This window comes from Acipenser ruthenus, chromosome 22 (assembly GCF_902713425.1).
Source record: "Acipenser ruthenus chromosome 22, fAciRut3.2 maternal haplotype, whole genome shotgun sequence".
In the NCBI taxonomy this organism is placed as follows: domain Eukaryota; kingdom Metazoa; phylum Chordata; class Actinopteri; order Acipenseriformes; family Acipenseridae; genus Acipenser; species Acipenser ruthenus.
The window spans coordinates 16,387,747-16,407,306 of record NC_081210.1 but is presented as its reverse complement, the minus strand read 5'-3'; the positions used below and the strand labels follow the sequence as shown (position 1 = coordinate 16,407,306).

Below are 19,560 nucleotides of genomic sequence, written 5' to 3'. Positions count from 1 at the left end.
TAGAAGTCTTTGCTTGACGTGCTTGCGCCAATCCAACACATTTCTGCACCTCTTTTGCTGACGTTCTAGGAGGGTATAATGAGGGGACCTGGAGCGGGAGCCACCGCCACTAACTGTTCCAGAGGGCCTTTGAGAACTCTGCCCACTGCCAATTCCGCTGGAGACATGCCAGTGGTTTCATGTTTAGCGGAGTTGATGGCGAAACGAAATTCGGGAAGCCACTCATCCCTCAGCTGATGGTTCTCACCCACAAATGATGCAATCATTGTTTTGATGGTCCGATTGGCTCTCTCAGTAAGGTTCGCCTGAGGGTGGTAAGCAGTAGTCAGTTTTTTAATGACGCCCCAAGACTTGCACACTTCTTTTAACAGCTGGCTGGTAAACTGAGGGCCTCGGTCAGACACCAAGTAGCGAGGTATGCCCCACCTGGTAAAAACCTCCTGTGTTAGCACCCGGGTGATGACAGGAGTTTTACAGTTCCGAAGTGGGAAAAGCTCAACCCATTTAGAATAATCAATGACAACTAAAAGGTAGATGTTGCCTTTTTTACTCCGGGGAAAGGGTCCCATCAAATCCACTCCTAACTTCTCTCCGGACTCACTCACTGTGGTGGACTGCTTAAACCTGGGGGTTTACTGTTAGCTGGTTTGTATCTTTGACAAATGATATTCTTTCACATTTTTCCATGTGTCTTTACGAACATCAGGCCACCATGCCACATACAGAATTCTGCGTAAGGTCTTCATGCGTCCTAAGTGTCCGCCCAATGGGTTGTCATGATAATACAAGAAACTCGAAATGAATACATTAGGGACAACTAATTGAAATCTGTAGTCATCGTCTCGGATGGGGACCCGACGGTAGACCAAACCCTGTTGTTGTACGAAACTAATCCGATTAACTTCCGCTGTGTCTCGTTTACCCACACTATTTAGAAGTTCTGCGATGGTGGAATCCTTGGACTGTGCTGTAGACAATTCATCGAGCATCACTGGAAGGTCCGTACTGCCATCAACCCACTTTTTTAAACACACAGCTGAGACTGCAACAACAGAGCTCGGTATACGAGACAGGGCGTCGGGCACAATATTAATGCTGCCTTTCCTGTACAGGACCGTAAAAGTAAACTGTTGAAGCCGCAGTGTCCATCTGGTCAATCGAGATGAAGTCTTTGGTACATTAAAATCCCATGTCAATGCAGCATGATCCATTACCACCTGGAATTAGACTCCTTCTAGGTAGTGTCGCCACTTTTCAACAGCCCATACCACCGCTAGACATTCTTTCTCGGAAGTCGAATAGTTTTTTTCTGCCCCCTGCAGCACTCTGGAAGCATAAGCAATAACATGCTCCTCTACTTCATCCATCTGCACTAGCACCGCGCCAAGACCCATCTCGCTTGCATCAGTATAAACCCGGAAGGGCTTAGAAAGGTCAGGGTGAGCCAAAACTGGAGTGGCTTGAAGCACTTTCTTCAAATGTTCCAGGCTGGACTGGCAAGCTGTTGTCCATTCCCACTGGACATCTTTCTTCTTTAAATGGTTGAGAGGTGATGCAATGTCCGCAAACCTGGGTATAAACTTATGATACCACCCCGCCATTCCAAGGAACCGCTGTAGTTTAAGGTTGGTAGGGGTAGGATACTCTTGAATGGCTTTCAGTTTGTCAGGATTGCCAAACACTCCTTCCTTGGCAACAACATGACCTAAAAACTTTAAGGTGGTTTGAAAAAACTTAAACTTGGCCAAATTCAAAGTAAGGTGTGCCTGGCAGAGTTTCTTGAACACACACTCCAAGTCATTCAAGTGCTGGGACTCACTGGGTGAATAGATGATTATATCATCGATATAGACGAAACAGCATTTCCCTCTACACTTTCCCAGTACCAGCTATATGAGATGCTGGAAGGTTGCGGCAGCCTCCCTTTGGTTTATACCCTAAATTGGTATAAACCAAAGGGAGTAGCGAATGCCGTTTTTCTTAGAGTTTGCTTCCATAGCTACTTACCAGTATCCAGAACGGAGATCCAAAGAACTGAAAATTGCTGCTCCGTTTAAGGACTCCAGTATGTCGTGAACCAGTGGCATGGGGTAGGCATCAAATTGTGTTTTACTGTTCTGCCGTCGGTAGTCCACACAAAACCGGTATGTTCCATCACGCTTTGGTATAAGAACCACCGGAGCTGACCAATCTGATGAAGATGGTTCAATAACTCCATCATTTATCATCTGCTGCAGGTGTCCTTGTATTAAGGCCTTCTTTTGTGGGGAGGCTCGGTACGCTCTACACCTCACTGGCATCTCATCGGTAGTATAAATAGCATGAGTACATACTGATGTCATTCCAAGTCGGGAGGTACACACCGAAGGCCAATGTTCCATGAGGCACTGCAAATCTGCTCATGGAACCAAAGACTTAGGCTCAGCAAAGGTATCCTCCTTCATCAAAGGAATAAGTCCAGCAGGTGACAAGGTCTTCCTTGAAACTGCTAGATAAAGATTTATCTGGGACACAAACTTGCTCTGCGTGTTCCAAGAGGACCCCCACTCCACCTTAGGTAAAAAAGGATAACATGTATAGCTGGCTTGTCCTTTGACCCCATAGCGGCCTCTTCGTAAATCGATCTGGGTGTTAGTTTTCCTTAAAAAATCCAGCCCCAAGATCAATGGAAAAGCAAGGTGGTTATCTGCCATGATGTAGGTGTCAATCATCCAAATTTCATTGTGAAAATCCAAGGTGAAACGTGTTTTCCCCAGCGAGGGATGAGCCTGACCATCGGCCAAGACAAACGCCTGGTCTTCACATGGATATACAATATCACTGGGCTTCTGAATTTTCTGCCACAGCTGGTTCCTCATCTGTGTAAGTGTGCAACCAGTATCCAATAATGCAGGATCCCAGTCTTCACCACCAACAGGGTTAACCCGGAGGGTGCGGGCGTATCTGCTGCAGATCTAAAAATATTACGCACCACACTCAACTCTGCCGGCTTTCTCAATTTCTTTCCCCCCTTCATTTCTGGATGGTCGGTGGCCGCTTTGCTGTTCACCTTAGCCCAGTATTCCTTCTGTCCATTCCAATCCCTCTCAATCATTGTGCCAACTCGAACCAACTCAGAAACAGTGTCCACTGTGCCATGGAGACAGCTGGCCAGTTTAGGGTTGCTGTTATTCAAAATCCTCCGGATGACCTCTGACTCAATGATGTCCGGTTTGCCCTTAAGACATAAAGCACGGTAGTCATATGCAAAATCCTGTATGCTTTCTCCAGGTGTCTGCACCCGGTCACGTAGCTTATCCTCCACGGTCGTAAGAAAATCTGTAGGAAGGAAAGCTTTTAAAAATGCACTTTTAAAATGTCTCCAGGTCTGAATTCCCTGCTTCTCGGCCATCCACCAGCTTTTAGCTGAACCTTTTAAAACTGAAGACAAGGTTGCCATGATTTCATTCTGTCAGAGGTTGCAGTGCTAAAAACTCTTCACAAAGATCAATATAAGCCATGGCATCAGAGCTCTCCTTATCACCGCCAAACTCTGGAAAACTAATTTTAACGGGCAGCTTGGCAGAATGGACGCCTCTAGAAGGAAGCTCTCTGGCTTCCAGTGACATTTGAGAGAGTGGAGTTATCTTTGCCTGATGACAGGGTGTTAACATGGATATTCTGGACGTGCTTGCCCTTCTCTCCAGTCGTTTAAAGGCCTCTTCCCAATGTTGATCTTGACGCCGAAAACAATCTACCACTGACCGCTCCAGCTGAAAAATAGCAGTTTCAACCCAGTCCTCGACCCTCTGGAACCGGTGGTCTATATACTGCCTCAACGATTCTTCTCTATTGATATTACTGTGTTGAGCTTGGCTAAAATGATCTTCCAAAGTTTTAACCTGCTCCTTTACTGTAGTAAGAGAATTAATTCTCTCATCTAAAGCCCACTGATCAAAAACCTGCCCAGAACCTTCCACAACTTTGGCCTCAACACCACCCCGGTAAGGATCACTAACATACAATTCACTTTACAGGGAGCCTAACTCAGCAATTTGGTCTCTCGGCCCTTTCAATGAAAAAGTAGTGTTTGCCATTTCAGACAAAGTATCATTAAGCCCTAGGGCTCGACCTGGGGTCTCCTGTTCTGAAGTCATAATAGTAATACCGCAACACTTCCCAATACAATACTCATGTTTACCATAAAACAAATCCTGAAATAATTATCCTCTGTCCCTGTTTGGGCGCCAGATCTGTAACAAACTTCCTTAGTATTCCTACTAGACACTTAGACCATAAGCGTATACTGATTCCATAAGCAAACATTTAATTTTATTGGAAACAGCAAGTAGTAAGTTACAGCGTAAGAGGAATTTAAAAGGGGACCTGAGGAATATGCTTAACCCAGAAAATGTTTTAGAAGTCAGTTTAGAACATAAAAGAGATATAAAAACCACAAGCATAGACCAAATGAAACAGTATATCAGCAAAACAATAATGTCAACACTGAGGCTCACAATAAAAGGTGTAAATTAGTTTAACCAGCAATTGACAATACAGTATAAGCAGGTAAGGGTTAATTAACCCAACCAACAGGTTTTTTTAAATCAAGAGATACAGAATTGCATAATTGAACATAGCCCTATAACAGCAAACACTATCCAAACACTTGCAAAGCAGAAGCACACAATGCATAAAGGGTAAATTAGTTTAACCAGCAATTGACAATACAGTGTAAGCAGGTAAGGGTTAATTAACCCAATCGCAGGTTTTTAAATCATAGTTCAGTCCCCTTCATGAAAAACAAATCCAAAAAAAAAAAAAGTTTCAAGAAATAATACTTCAAAAAATCCAAAATCCAATGCAAAACCAGAATGGCCATTCACAAAAAAAACTGCAAACACAGCAGCAAAAAATGAAAGAACAAAAAGGTTTGATCTCACCCGGATGATGTTTGTAATCCGCTGTGCAGACGTCTTCCCTTTGATTCCATTAAAACTATGTAGTTTTAAAAGTCCAGGCAAACTGTATTCTTCAGCAAAGAAAATGAAGATCCAAAGCAGCGATAGAACGGTCACAAAATAACCCAGCAAGAAAAAAAACCACGATACAGAAAAAAAACCAGTTAGTTTGACTGTGCTGGAAGCAACATCTAAACGCAGCAGAAGATGTTTGACTCGTTTACCAAAATAACATACTGCTGAACAAATGAATACACATGCATTAAAACACAGACTAACAAAATATAAACTCCTCATCTACCAAAAGTTCTGATAAAAAATCAGAACGGCGAGAGTGAGTAGGAGAGAGAAACGGTTACCCAAAATGGTTCCCTTTTTGAACTGGCCGGCAATGAGCAAAAGGAGCATAAGCCCCGCCCCCAACTACGGATAGCCAAAAGGGGAAAAAAACGAAGAACATACAAAAAAAAACAATGCATAGCAGACCTAGAAAAATACTCCTAACCAGCACAATATAAAAAAGACAGTTAAGGCGCAGTTTCAAAATATTTAATTTTTTTTCATGCATGTAAACTAATGCCTAAAGAATTTCTTTATAAAACTAGGCAATCTTGCGAAAAGTAAAATCAAAGAACACTTTTGGCAACTTTAATTTGAATATAAGAAATCGAACTAACCTGGCCAGGCTTACTGCTATTCAATTAAGAATAAAGCAGAGGCTGCGCTTATTGCAGCACATATGAGGTGGTCGCCACAACACACACAAACTTAATATTTGTACATTTCCACAGTAATTTAAAAGGCATGCATTCTTATCGGAAAATAAATTAATTACGATTGATCTTGAAAACTATTATTATTTGTTTATTTAGCAGACGCCTTTATCCAAGGCGACTTACAGAGACTAGGGTGTGTGAACTCTGCATCAGCTGCAGAGTCACTTACAACTACGTCTCACCCGAAAGACGTAGCACAAGGAGGTTAATTGACTTGCTTAGGGTCATACGATGAGGTAGTGGCTGAGGTGGGATTTGAACCGGGGATCTTCTGGTTACAAGCCCCTTTCTTTAACCACTGGACCACACAGCCCCTGTCTTCTATACATCACCTGAACAGTATTCCGCAGTTCTACACATCACCTGAACAGTATTCCGCAGTTCTATACATCACCTGAACAGTATTCCGCAGTTCTATACATCACCTAAACAGTATTCTGCAATGTCTACTGAATCCTGACAGAGACCAATGCAAAACTATCGTGGATAAACTAAAGGAAGATACTCACATATTTAGAGATACTAAAATAAACTAAAATTCATTGTCAAACATTTCAATTCAAAGTCTTTTTCAGTGTTTTCAAAGAAATTGAACATTTAGAGTCTCAAACAGTGGCGTGCTTCAGAAGGTGGCAACCCTGTCAAAGAGATCCCAGCAGTGGATCCCTCCTGTCTCTTTAAGTGAGCAACTCAGATGCAAGAGCTAGCTGATCGTAATTTAAGCGCCTCTCCGCCCATCTGAAATAACCCATTGACCTCCTATGAATCCCTCATTTAATACACTGGGATGGAAGGAGGGTGGGGAGGTCTAGTCTGTACATGCAAGGTCAGTGAAGTAGACAGTTAAATGGGAATACCTCTCTCTCTCCACCCATCCTACTACTAGTAAAAGTAGGTGTATCCTCACACTGTGCTGGGTGTTCCTGTATATATAATAGCACAGAAGGGCTAGTGGGGAGCCCACAGTGGAAGCCGTCTTGACTCAGGCAGTCTGGGACTGTGCTGATCTCTTTGGATTATACGGTTAGGGATTACACAGCACTGACGCGTGCAGAATGTCCGAAGGGAGGAAAAAGGGGAAAGGGAAAAAGAAGAATCAGAAAGATAAAGAAGATAGGAAACCTGGAGAAGACAGGAAACCTAGAAAAGGTAAAGAATGTGGTGTTCTCTACTCCAGCGGCATTTCAATAATGCATTGGCAGGTTCTGTGCTGGAGTTTTTAACTTGTCCTTGTTAAAGCTTGTAGATTTTTTTTCCCCCCACATGCACAAACAGGGAGTTTAATTTAAAGAAAAGCAAGTTGCTACACACCTCAGGGCTGTTTGGTTAATCACCTATTATTTTTCTGTAACATGTAATGTGAAATGGTTGGGGTAGGAGTTTGCAATGTGTCATAAATGTACACAGTAAGCATAGTGATTCAGAAAGGGATTTGTGCTGTTCAACTCACTAGCAGCATAGTATTAGGTAAAGGTAAACTGAAATGAAATGTACTTTATAGTGAGAGTTTTTCTCATATTCATTTCAAGGTATCTTGAGTATTCTGAGTCTACAATGCATACTGCACAGACTATCAGGAGGCATTGCATCCTATGAAGAGTTTGTAGTGAGAGAAAAGCACAATGTTTCTGAATGGGCTTACTTTATTTCTCTTGATATTATTTGATAGAGATGTGCGCCCCTGCTTATACAATCTGTGTGAAATTCAGCTATTCTTTGTGTGTTCATTATTAGGTTTTTTCACTCATGCCTGCTTTGTGCTGAATTGATTGCTATTCTAAGAATTACTTTCTTGATAAATTTGTTTGCTTAATTGAACTTTTAATTTCTTCTGACAAACGTAGCTTATCTTTTATATATATATATATGTACTTGCGCTAAAACCACCTTAGTTCTGCTACATATATAAAATACATTGACAATAAAATGTCTTCAAAACAAAACGGTCCTCAGAGGGTATTGAGATCCAATTTGAAGGAACTGACAGAGTGTGAACTGCTTCGATCTGCACTGTACCCTTTTCAGTGAGTTTACTAGTGCTGTTCTATAAAGGACCTTGCACATTTCTATAAAAGACAGGGTCGACTCTGCATAGGATTTGCTTTTCAATAGACCATATGTGGAGAATGGAAGTGTGAGAAACAGAATCATAGAATTGCTTGATTGTTATCTGCACTTTAGACGTATGCTTTCCTGCTTTAGATTCAAGTTATTACAACCAGCATAAGCCCTTAATGTCTTTACAGCTGAGGACATCTACATATGCCCTGCAGCTAAGGTTTCAAGCGCTAATTATAATGTGAACGATGGGGTGATTAGAGATCAAGGGGCCCTTGCTTCCTTTACTGTTATCATTGTTTGTACACGAAATATGGTACAGTATATCTCCCGGGACTTTCACAGTGAGTTCATCTTAACTATGAAAATCTTGGTCACTTGGGAAGGAATTATAAAAACACTGACATGTAATTCAATTGCTGCATGTTTATACTGAAGAAGCAAAGTGTTGTTCCCACAAAAGTGCATGTGTTTTTTTGGGGTTTTTTTCCATTATTGATGGCATTATCCATTTCCATAGTAAAAGCACTGCAAAGTGTCAAAAAAACAGAGTGAAAGCAAGGTAAAGCATAGGTAACCATTGTAAAGCCCAGAAAGGTATGGTACAGCATATCCGTGGTAAACCATGGTAAATGCATAATATAACCTTGGCAAAAGCATGGTTCTTTGTAACACAGCGGGTTGTCAGTGAAATACTACTCCAGCAAGGACTAAAGAAGTTGCCTGACGAATCTATGCAAAGTACTTTTAAAGCCATCAGTACAAACTAAATACATTGAACAATGCGACGCCCAAAAACACAAGTTTAGCAATAAGTGCAGAGCAGCTGATAAACTGAGGGTCTTTTTAAGTTGAATTATGTGGTCCCCACAGAGAATAACCACTAGAGGACGATTAAACACGATCTCCCTTATAAATAATGGGTTTTCAAATGTTAATAGTACTTTTATAGTCCTGTTGAAGTGCTGCATCATTTTCAAAGATTTCATTTAAAAAATCCTGGGGACCATTGCCAGCACACTTTCATTTTATTTCTTAAACTGCAGCAGTGCAGAACACAGCTATGTCCAGGTGAGGCTAAAGACAGGGCTGTTTAAAATGTACTCAACAGCCTATTTCTAGAAAGAGTGAGATACTGTATGTGATTAATGGAGCTGGGATGCTTCACACCAAATGTGCTCTGTGTGGTTGGTGTTATCAGATAAGTCAGTATCCTCACCTAGCTGTATGAGTCTGTCTTTCAGTTCTGAGTTTTTGTTGTCTTTTGTCATTCAATATGGTCTGCTGTGCACAATGTGCAAGGAGACACAGGACGCATGTCCTTATTGTGCACGTTGATAGTTCTGGCAGGGTTTTCAATGGGGAGTACACGTACCCCTGGGGTACTTCGAAGGGCAATGGGGGATATGCAAGACAAATAAATGAAAATAATGGTCTTGAATTGATTTCTTTAACGGTATTATATATTATCTCTAAACCACTACATGAATGTTTCATTTTTGTTTAGCAGCTCAAAGTTTACAGTCTCGCACTAGTTTCAATATTACCATCCACCTGTATGCATGCAGGATTTCAATTGAGCAGGTTTCCAATCTAATATTAGGCACGGTTGCATGTAACAGCAGTAGCAGCAGGTTGAATTGTTTTCTGTGTTTCTCGACTTTTCTCACTTGAAAAACAAAGAAAGAAAACACAAGAGTCTACAGTAAATGCAACATAAAAGGCACACATAATTATGCTGGGATGGGAAGTAAATGGTAACGTGATAAACGACACTTTTTATGGATATCTTTAAGAAATGGCTTTCTTCTTGCCACTCTTCCATAAAGGCCAGATTTGTGCAGTATACGACTGATTGTTGTCCTATGGACAGAGTCTCCCACCTCAGCTGTAGATCTCTGCAGTTCATCCAGAGTGATCATGGGCCTCTTGGCTGCATCTCTGATCAGTCTTCTCCTTGTATGAGCTGAAAGTTTAGAGGGACGGCCAGGTCTTGGTAGATTTGCAGTGGTCTGATACTCCTTCCATTTCAATATTATCGCTTGCACAGTGCTCCTTGGGATGTTTAAAGCTTGGGAAATCTTTTTGTATCCAAATCCGGCTTTAAACTTCTCCACAACAGTATCTCGGACCTGCCTGGTGTATTCCTTGTTCTTCATGATGCTCTCTGCGCTTTAAACGGACCTCTGAGACTATCACAGTGCAGGTGCATTTATACGGAGACTTGATTACACACAGGTGGATTCTATTTATCATCATTAGTCATTTAAGTCAACATTGGATCATTCAGAGATCCTCACTGAACTTCTGGAGAGAGTTTGCTGCACTGAAAGTAAAGGGGCTGAATAATTTTGCACGCCCAATTTTTCAGTTTTTTATTTGTTAAAAAAGTTTGAAATATCCAATAAATTTCGTTCCACTTCATGATTGTGTCCCACTTGTTGTTGATTCTTCACAAAAAATTACAGTTTCATATCTTTATGTTTGAAGCCTGAAATGTGGCAAAAGGTTGCAAAGTTCAAGGGGGCCGAATACTTTCGCAAGGCACTGTATGTCGCTGTGTCTCCATGGATGCAGGAGATCGCCACCTTGCCTTGTGGCTGCCACGACATACCGCCTAAGAGACGTTTGAATTAAGGTCTGTGCACACCCTGAGTCCACTAAAGCTTGAGTACTCACATTACCAACCACCACATCAATAATACAAGCCCCTCTCCCGACCATTTCCCTGTTCCTTACCTGCTTCAGATGCCAGATAGCATGTCGCCACGTTGCACTCCATTGCCGAGGGGCACATGCGGGCGATGTGTCCAGGTTCATGTAACCTAAAACAGACAATACTAGGGGCAGAAGGCACTGGGGTTAGCGATCTGTCCCGCTGCTGATAAGGAGAGGGGGGCCAACCGCTGCCTCCATGGTGAGGAGGTGGGTCAGCCCATTGGGATCGGTGGTTTGGCCGGTCGTGGTCCCAGGGGAAGAGAAGGTGTTGGGGGTACTGTGGGAGCTGCTCCTCGGCTAGTGAGAGGAAGAAGAGGGGTCAGTAGTCCTGTTTTGATGGAGACCCGGGAGTCCTCAAAGTCCTCCGCCAGTTTGACGGCAGCCTCCAGGGTGTCTGGGTTGTGACGCTGTATCCAGTCCTGTGTCTCCGTGCCGACCACATGGCAGAACTGCTCCAAGACTATTGCCTCGCCCATCTGTGCACCGGTCTTTTGTGCAGGGCTAAGCCAGTGCACCATGTGGTCACACAGTTTCTGGGTGACCACCCTGGGACAGGTCTCCCGTGGTCTCCGGTATTCCCAGAAACGCAGCCGATGGGTTTCCCCCGTGATGTTGAGGCATTGGAGGATGGCCCGCTTGACTAAGTCGTACTGGCTAGCCTCCTCGTCAGTCATGGCTTGGTACGCTGCCTGAGCCTCCCCGCTCAGACAGGGACCCAATTGTGTGGTCAACCGCTCAAAGGCAACCAAGTACGCCTCGGGGTCATCCTCTGCTGTCATCTTCTGCGCCCGTGCCTTAGGGGGCGCCATCACGGGTACCACTGGTGCCTGGCGTGTGTTCCCGAGCCCGACCCTCTCTATCAGCGCCGTGTATCTCTCCTCCCTTTGCCTCTCCTCCGTCTCCCGTCTCTGTTCCAGCGCTTGTAACAGCGCAGTGAGCATGGCAACGTCCATCTCCCGTACTGACACCACGTGTGAACGTGTGGGTTGTAGTGCGTGGTGAATGGGTGATGCAGGTGCTCCAGACAAGGACAAAACACAAAGTTCACGGTTCAAGTTCCTTTTTATTCCTTGACCATCAATTAAATAATAAAGCTGGCTCTACCCAGCAATGGGTATTGCCAGCGCCAAAACAAGGGGTTGCAGTCCCGAAATAATAATCTCAAAACACAAACACAACACAAACACAGACACGTCTCTGGACAGTGAGTGCTCGAGAGCAGGTGCGGTGCTGGATACAATGTTGCCGGTTAAGTGCAGGTGCGGTGAAGTCCGGGTGAATCGCTGGCCTCGGGCTGCAGCTCCCAGATCCGTGCTTAATCAGTCTGACAAAGACAAAACACACACGATTGCAAAAACAAACCAAACACTTAACTCTCCTTCCAAACAGTCCTCGTTTCCTCCCATCAACCACAACAAAGGAACCGATTATGGCGTCACGTCCCCCTAAAGTACCCTCAGCCCCGCCCCCTCCGATAGCTAGTTCAATCACGTATCCTCCAATTCATGAATGAAACTTTGCTTACCGTACTAGGGCGGGGACTCCTGGTACCGTGACGCCATCCCTTTCCTGAATGGCCGGCTTCCGACTGCCCCTGGAATGAACTGCCGAAACATTCAGTACGGGGCACACAATTCCTGCTGTACAGTGCTCTCACAGGTCGAGAGGGAGATTGTTGATTCAGATTCATTCGCTCTTTGTCACAACGTGTTTCCAAAGAGATTCCCAAATACTGTCTTTTGATTTTGTGCTTCTGAAGACCCATCCCTTGAACTGCCAGGTTTCCACGCTTCAGTGCATGAATGGTTTCTAGAATTGTGACTCTATGAGGGCTTCCTAAACCTTGCACTGCCCAGCGCTCACCCATGCAAGGCATACCAGCACATAGTAACCTTGGTCGCTAAGGTCAGGTTTACTGATTTGTACATAAGGGCTGTGCAAACCTAATACAGTACTGCAGTATACCATGGCAAACACCAATCAATACAGTATGGAGGAAAGTGAGACCTTGGTGGGACTGGAAAAGCACAGGCTAACATGATTTACTACACTGAAGTATGGTGCAGCTTGGTAAACACAATGTATTGGGACACAGAGCTGTATATTGAAGCAAGTGCAAATCCATAAATGAGTTATAACAGTATAACACTACTCTTATGAAAGTGTACTATAGTAAAAGCATTGTAAAGTGTGGCAAAGCATAGGCCAGCATCGTAAAGCACAGAGAGGTGTGGTAAAGCATAGGAAAGCATTGTAAAACACAGAGAGGTATGGTAAAGCATAGGCCTGCATTGTAAAGAACAGAGAGGTATGTTGAAAATGTTTCATTTCTGTGGGTGTTTTGTGTAAAATGATTACAACAGAAATACTGTTTAGTTTCCTGAGCTACAGAATCCCCTCCACGTGCTGGTGCAGGGCTGGGATTCTGATCCATGGATAAGCAATGCAGAGTGATTGATTGTTCTATGTATAAGCAATAAAGATTGATTCATTGTTCTATGTGTAAGCAAAACAGATTGATTGCTTTTTCTATGTGGGTCACAGGGTGATGTTTTGGCAAACAAGTTTCCAACCATAGTCATAGTTTCTTTGTAGTAAAGTCGAGTGCAAAGGAGATCTGGCTTGCACAAGGTGATCTATTACAGCGCTGGCTCACAACTGTCATCCGTGATGCAGTAGCATTCCTGTTGATGTGTTAAATGGGCAGCTGGTAAACATTAATAGAAGGCTACACTAAAGAATGTTTTAAGTTTTTACATTTATAACTGAACTTAATTAAAAACCAACTACTTCTGTCTGGTGAATGAGTACAATTTAAACAGTAATTATTAAAATACTAGCTTACTGTAAAATATAGATTTAACATCACCTTAGTTTTTAAAAAGAATAGCATGTATTCTTTAAATCCCAATATTTTGACCGTGCTCTAGAAAACTCAAAGCACTGTCAGTCTCTTTGTAAATATTTAAACTAGAGAGATCAATGACTCACTGAAGAGGCTGTATCTTCCTTACTCCAGAGGAGGGCTGGGGGTCTGCAGTGCTTCAAGAGTTGCATTCAACTCCAGTGGCTGTCATTAAAAGACACCGCTCTCCTGTTGAAGCAGTTAGGTACAGAGAGCTGGGTATGATCCCACACTAGCCAGCACTCTCGTACACTAATTCCCATTCTTGAACAGACAAGTCAGGCAGCCCGTGTTGCAAACAACACATACTTTGTTGTATCACTCATTGCCTGCCATTATGTTTGATGCCGACTGTGTTTGTGTGCAAGTTTTATCATATAATCAGAGTTTTACTTCCCGAAGATTCTTAAAGTTTTTTTAGGAAAAATAGCTTTACCAAATTACTCCTGCTTGTGTACATATTTCAACTGCTGATGTCGACTTCGTTTGGAACACACTTTTTAGTTTCTGGTGTGCAGTTTGAGATATTGGCTTCATACCTTTTACACTGTTGTATTGTATGATTCTCTAGGTATAATTCTTCAACACCTTGAGAAGGCTGACACTGTTCATGCAATGCTATACACAGCAAAATGAATAGGCTCACAGTGTAGACAAAACTTGTGCCCAGCGATGAAGTCAAGAAAACATAGAGAACATACAGATGCAGATAACAATGAAATGCAACAGCTACAATTTACAAGATACTGTTTTAATGGCAACGTCAATGATGAGTTGTTAGTCCGCTTAATATATTTTTAATAGTGAATTGTTCGCACTTGTTTAAGGGTGCCCCATACAGATTTGAAAATATATTTTGTGTATGTTGTTTTCTTTGTTGATTTGCTTCCCTGAGCTATAAATATGGTGTCTGAAGTTCTAGAAACACATCAGGACAAGTGTCAGCAGTAGAATTTACCTGTGGGGCCGGGTCCCCTTCAACACTGCGTGCACATAATGCTAAACTGGGTAGAACGGGAGCAAACAGAGAGCAAGGAATCCGGTTTTACGATACATTTAACAGGATTGTTTCAGTAACTTTGCAAAAAAAAGTGAACTATTTATTATTATTATTATTATTATTATTATTAATTTCTTTGCAGATGCCCTTATCCAGGGCGACTTACAATCGTAAGCAAATACATTTCAAGTGTTACAATACAAGTAATACAATAAGAGCAAGAAATACAATAACTTTTGTTCAAGCAAAGTACAAGTGTGACAAACCACAATTCAATAATACAGCAGATAATAGTGGTAGTTACATCAGGATATGATTAAATAGTGATAGTTACATCAGGATATGATTAAATAGTGATAGTTACATCAGGATATGATTAAATAGTGATAGTTACATCAGGATATGATTAAATACAAAGTACTACAGGTTAAACACTTGGCAGATTACAGTATTCTGAAGTACAGGATTAAATGCAGTTTACAAACTGTTACTTCTCAGGCACAGTTTGAATTTTACAGAGATATTTTTTTTTCAGTTTGGTCAGACTGTAGCTCGAAATATTCTTTAAAGATCCAGCTATGGAACCCACTTCCCTCCTCTGATGCCATTTCTAACAAGTTGATATAAAATGATTTGCATGTCATGCATCAGTCCCTTTTTAAAAAAAAAATATAACTAAAAGGGACTGTTATTTTTCACCTAAAATGTTTTACCACATTTGGTTACCTATCTGAAAAGGGAACCATTACAGTTACTGAAAAACGTAATCAGATTACTGTAATGAGTTACATGTAATGTGTTACCCCCCAAAACTGACTGTGGCACTCTTGCTTTAACCCTTGAGGGGTAATTTTCCCTTTCCGGTCCAATGTCGGACCCTGTCCGACATCATCAAAAAGACGTAAAAAACAGGTCTCTAGTCGTTTTTTCTTCGGAAAAAGCTGAGAAAACGATTCAATGGCCGAGTGAGACCGATAGGAGCCGAGAGAAGCCGAAAAAAAGGGGGTGTATCTCATGAATACAGATAGCCCCGACACCACATAGATAACATGGACATAAACAAACAAGATAACTGCTTCTGCATCCAGCGCTCAAAGAATATCACAGACATCTGCAGAGCTTTTTTTAGATGTTATAGTAATAAAATAATAACTTGGATCACATTATTGAGGAGTTTGGTGATAAAACGAGTGATCAGGAGATGATTTATCGGTATGCACTACTATGTAGAGGTATGTGAAAAATACAGCGAACAAGGGGTGGGGCGGGGCTGGAGATGCAGTACTGAGTGTCCTGTTGATATGCAGTGCCTTTTAATCCTGTTTTACTGTGAAAAAAAAAACTTTTAAACAGCACGTCTAAAATAAACTGCGCGTGTGAAAATAAATTGGACCTGACACGCCTGAGACACGCTGAATAAATGGACCGCAAAGGGTAAATAAGATTTTTACAGAAAGCTGCCTACCAGGTAAAGAGTTAATAGCCTTACCATTGTATAAGCTTCCTATATCACAGGAAAAGCCCCTTAACGTAACCATGTGTGTATTCATTCAATATGATTCTAATAACCAGTGATTCTATTAAGCAGTTTCCACCGTAATTTAAATAGATGTATGTATTTGAATGCATACATTTCAAAAACATATTCGGTGGCCAGGATACTTTAACAGTGATCCATAACCTTCTGTGCTCTTCAACCTTATCATTGATAATGAAGGAGGCTGTGTGGTCCAGTGGTTAAAGAAAAGAGCTTGTAATCAGGAGGTCCCTTGTTCAAATCCCACCTCAGCCACTGACTCATTGTGTGACCCTGAGCAAGTCAATTAATCTCCTTGTGCTCCATCTTTTGGGTGAGACATAATTGTAAGGGACTCTGCAGCTGATGTATTGTGCACACACCCTAGTCTCTGTAAATTGCCTTGTATAAAGGTGTCTGCTAAATAAACATATAATAACAACCCAACATATGTTTTATTGGATATTGAGACTGAGATATACTCAGATGGGTGTCTAACTGATACAGACCAATAATCAAGTCCAGACTTCTTCCATGTCTAGACAAAAATGACGCGCAAGACCTTGGGAATGCAAATTCAGTACGATTAGCATAAGCGTCATTACGCATTGTCTAATTCTTGATATGACACACTGTTAATCTTACCAAACACCCCACGAGTAAATCCAGCCTGCTGTGCTGCTTACCCCAGTTCAACTGAATAGTCTGTCAAGATATGTCAAGGCAAGGGGTGTATTAGGAATCCTTAAATAAAACATTCCCATAGTAAAAGCATAGTAGCACCGAATAGTCAACTAGTCAAATAGAAAAGTAACAGTCGACTCAAAACCTGGTAGTCGACTAATCGCACCTCACGTGATTAGGAATTAGTTGTGAAGCATGCGGTTTAGAGGAACTGAAGTGACGTTGCAATCCATTAACATTTAAAGGACATTTTAGAATATTAATATAGTTTTAAAAACCCCAAGCTAAAATATAGTGCACAAACAACAAAGTTGTATGAAACAGTACTTTCACATTATAAATTCATGAGGTATATTTTTTAAGTGACAATTAGTCAACCTATTTGTCTATTTTTTACCTAGAAGACACTGTCAAATTAATAGTCCTTCTATCTCTAAAGCACAGCAAAGTGTAATAAAGCACAGTGAAAGCATGGTAACTTATAGGTTAGCATTGTAAAGAACAGCAAGGATGATACAGCATATTAAAAACATGGCAAGCTATGGTAAATACACAATATAACCATGGGAAAAGCATGGGAAGATTGCAATTGTACTGTGTAAATTTACATTGGTAAACTTGTATAATGGATAGGTTGTAACAATAGTATACATTGCTGGCAACAGACAGTACAGCTGATCTGAATACTGCTGCTGTTTTAATTATTACGAGGATATTATGAAAACCAACTACTTTAACAGTGTATATGAGTCTGTTTAGAGTATTGTTGTCTTTCAAAAAATCAATAAATGTCAGGTTTAGACCGATGTGTAATATGATGCTACACTTGATCGAGTGAATAGACTCGAGCAACACTTACTTGACAGAGAGGGAACTGTGTTCTTTTGACAGATGCAGTATACCACACTATATAATCCTATTCATTTTTAAATTACTCTAACTGTCAGTCCTAAATGTTCATATAACTGTAGATATTATTATCATAATCAACATGATTTGTAGTATGATAATACTAATACACTTATAAAAGTTTACCATGGTATAGCTGTACGCTCCTTTTGCAGAGTGCCATGCTTTTCCCATGATTATATTTTGTATTTGTCACCATGGTTTGCCATTTTTTGTATTATTATTAACCCTAACCCTAACCCCTCCCTCATTGGATTGTGCAGTTTACTAACCCCTCCCTCATTGGATTGTGCAGTTTACTAACCCCTCCCTCATTGGGTTGTGCAGTTTACTAACCCCTCCCTCATTGGATTGTGTAGTTTACTAACCCCTCCCTCATTGGATTGTGTAGTTTACTAACCCCTCCCTCACTGGATTGTGCAGTTTACTAACCCCTCCCTCATTAGATTGTGCAGTTTACTAACCCTTCCTCATTGGATTGTGCAGTTTACTAACCCTCCCTCATTGGATTGTGTAGTTTACTAACCCCTCCCTCATTGGATTGTGCAGTTTACTAACCCTTCCTCATTGGATTGTGTAGTTTATTAACCCCTCCCTCACTGGATTGTGCAGTTTAGTAACCCCTCTGTGACAGGATTGACCGAGGGTTGAGACTCAGAGACAGTATAAAGTTCAAAATAAAGTTTTTAATAAACAAAAATAGAAAATAAACCAGCACAAGGGCCAAACAAAAAGGTTTAAACATAAAATAAACACAAAGCAAAAAGCAAAACTTACAAAAAGGTTTCCAGGCTGGGCGTTGCCTTCACTGGAACAGAAAAACACAGCACAAACAAAACACACCTTCTCCTTCCAGAACTCTCTCTACCACAATCCCTCCTCAGCCAGGGCCTCTCCCCTGGCTTTTATTCCCTGTGGCTGGAGCCCAATTAATCAATAATTGCTAATTAGTCAATTAGGGCTCCAGCCACATTCTCACATGTTTTCCTGGCAGGGAGGAATTTTAACCCCCTCCCTGCCAGTCCCAACCATGATCATAAAGACGGGGCAGTCCCCCGTCACATATCCCCCCCCTTGTGCCAAGCACAACATGGCGTAAATGGCCACCTCCCCCCTCAGTCTCAGTCCCGGAAGATGGGGAAGCACAGTGTCCATGGGGGTGGCCATGGTGGGACGTCCGGCACCACCCAATTCTTCGTGGCCGGCAGCTCCCTCTTCCGGGGCTCCGGCCACACACTATCTTGCCACGAAAGTGCTGCTGGGGGATCTGGTCTCCTGACCTCCCTCCCCCTCTTCATGGCCAGCAACTCCCCTCCATGGGGCTCCGGCCATAGTGTAGCGACCCCAGGTGAAACAGGATCCCTGGCAACCCCAGGCGAAGCAGGATTCCCGAAGACCCCAAGCGACTGCAGCAGCATCGGACCCTCGGGAGGCGACGGCAGCAGCAGCGGACCCTCGGGAGGCGACGGCAGCAGCAGCGGACCCTCGGGAGGCGACGGCAGCAGCAGCGGACCCTCGGGAGGCGACGGCAGCAGCAGCGGACCCTCAGGAGGCGGAGACGGGAACGGCGGCCCGGCTCCCTCTGGTGGCGGAGGCGGGAACGGCGGCCCGGCTCCCTCTGGTGGCGGAGGCGGGAACAACGGCTCGTCTCCCTCTGCTGGCGGAGGCGGGAACAACGGCTCGTCTCCCTCTGGTGGCGGAGGCGGAAACAGCAGCTCGTCTCCCTCTGCTGGCGGAGGCGGGAACAGCCTGTATTCTTCCCCTACAGGTCCCTTCAGCCCTAGGCCTGTGGGCTTCCCCTTCTCGGGCTGTGGACGCACTGACTCCTCCCGCTCGGGCCGTGGACGCACCGACTCCTCCCACTCGGGCCGTGGACGCACCGACTCCTCCCGCTCGGGCCGTGGACGCACCGACTCCTCCCGCTCGGGCCGTGGACGCACCGACTCCTCCCGCTCGGGCTCCTCCCCCTCGGGCTGTGGACGTTCGGGCTCCTCCCTCTCGGGCTGTGGACGTTTGGGCTCCTCCCTCTCGGGCTGTGGACGTTCGGGCTCCTC

General features: G+C 43.1%; 1 protein-coding gene across 5 annotated transcripts in view; it reads left to right on the top strand.

The window, feature by feature from the left end:
• LOC117431582 (pro-neuregulin-2, membrane-bound isoform) overlaps positions 1-19,560 on the top strand; it is a 425,631-nt gene that overhangs the window by 294,991 nt on the left and 111,080 nt on the right. The window contains exon 1 of one of the 5 annotated variants that reach the window (XM_034052672.3): positions 6,665-6,865. The exons of the other annotated variants lie outside the window; for them this stretch is intronic. Within the exon in view, the coding sequence (XP_033908563.3) occupies positions 6,772-6,865 (94 nt within the window). The 5' untranslated portion in view covers positions 6,665-6,771. Of the gene's footprint in view, positions 1-6,664; positions 6,866-19,560 lie in introns of those variants that run through there. 5 annotated transcript variants of the gene reach the window in all.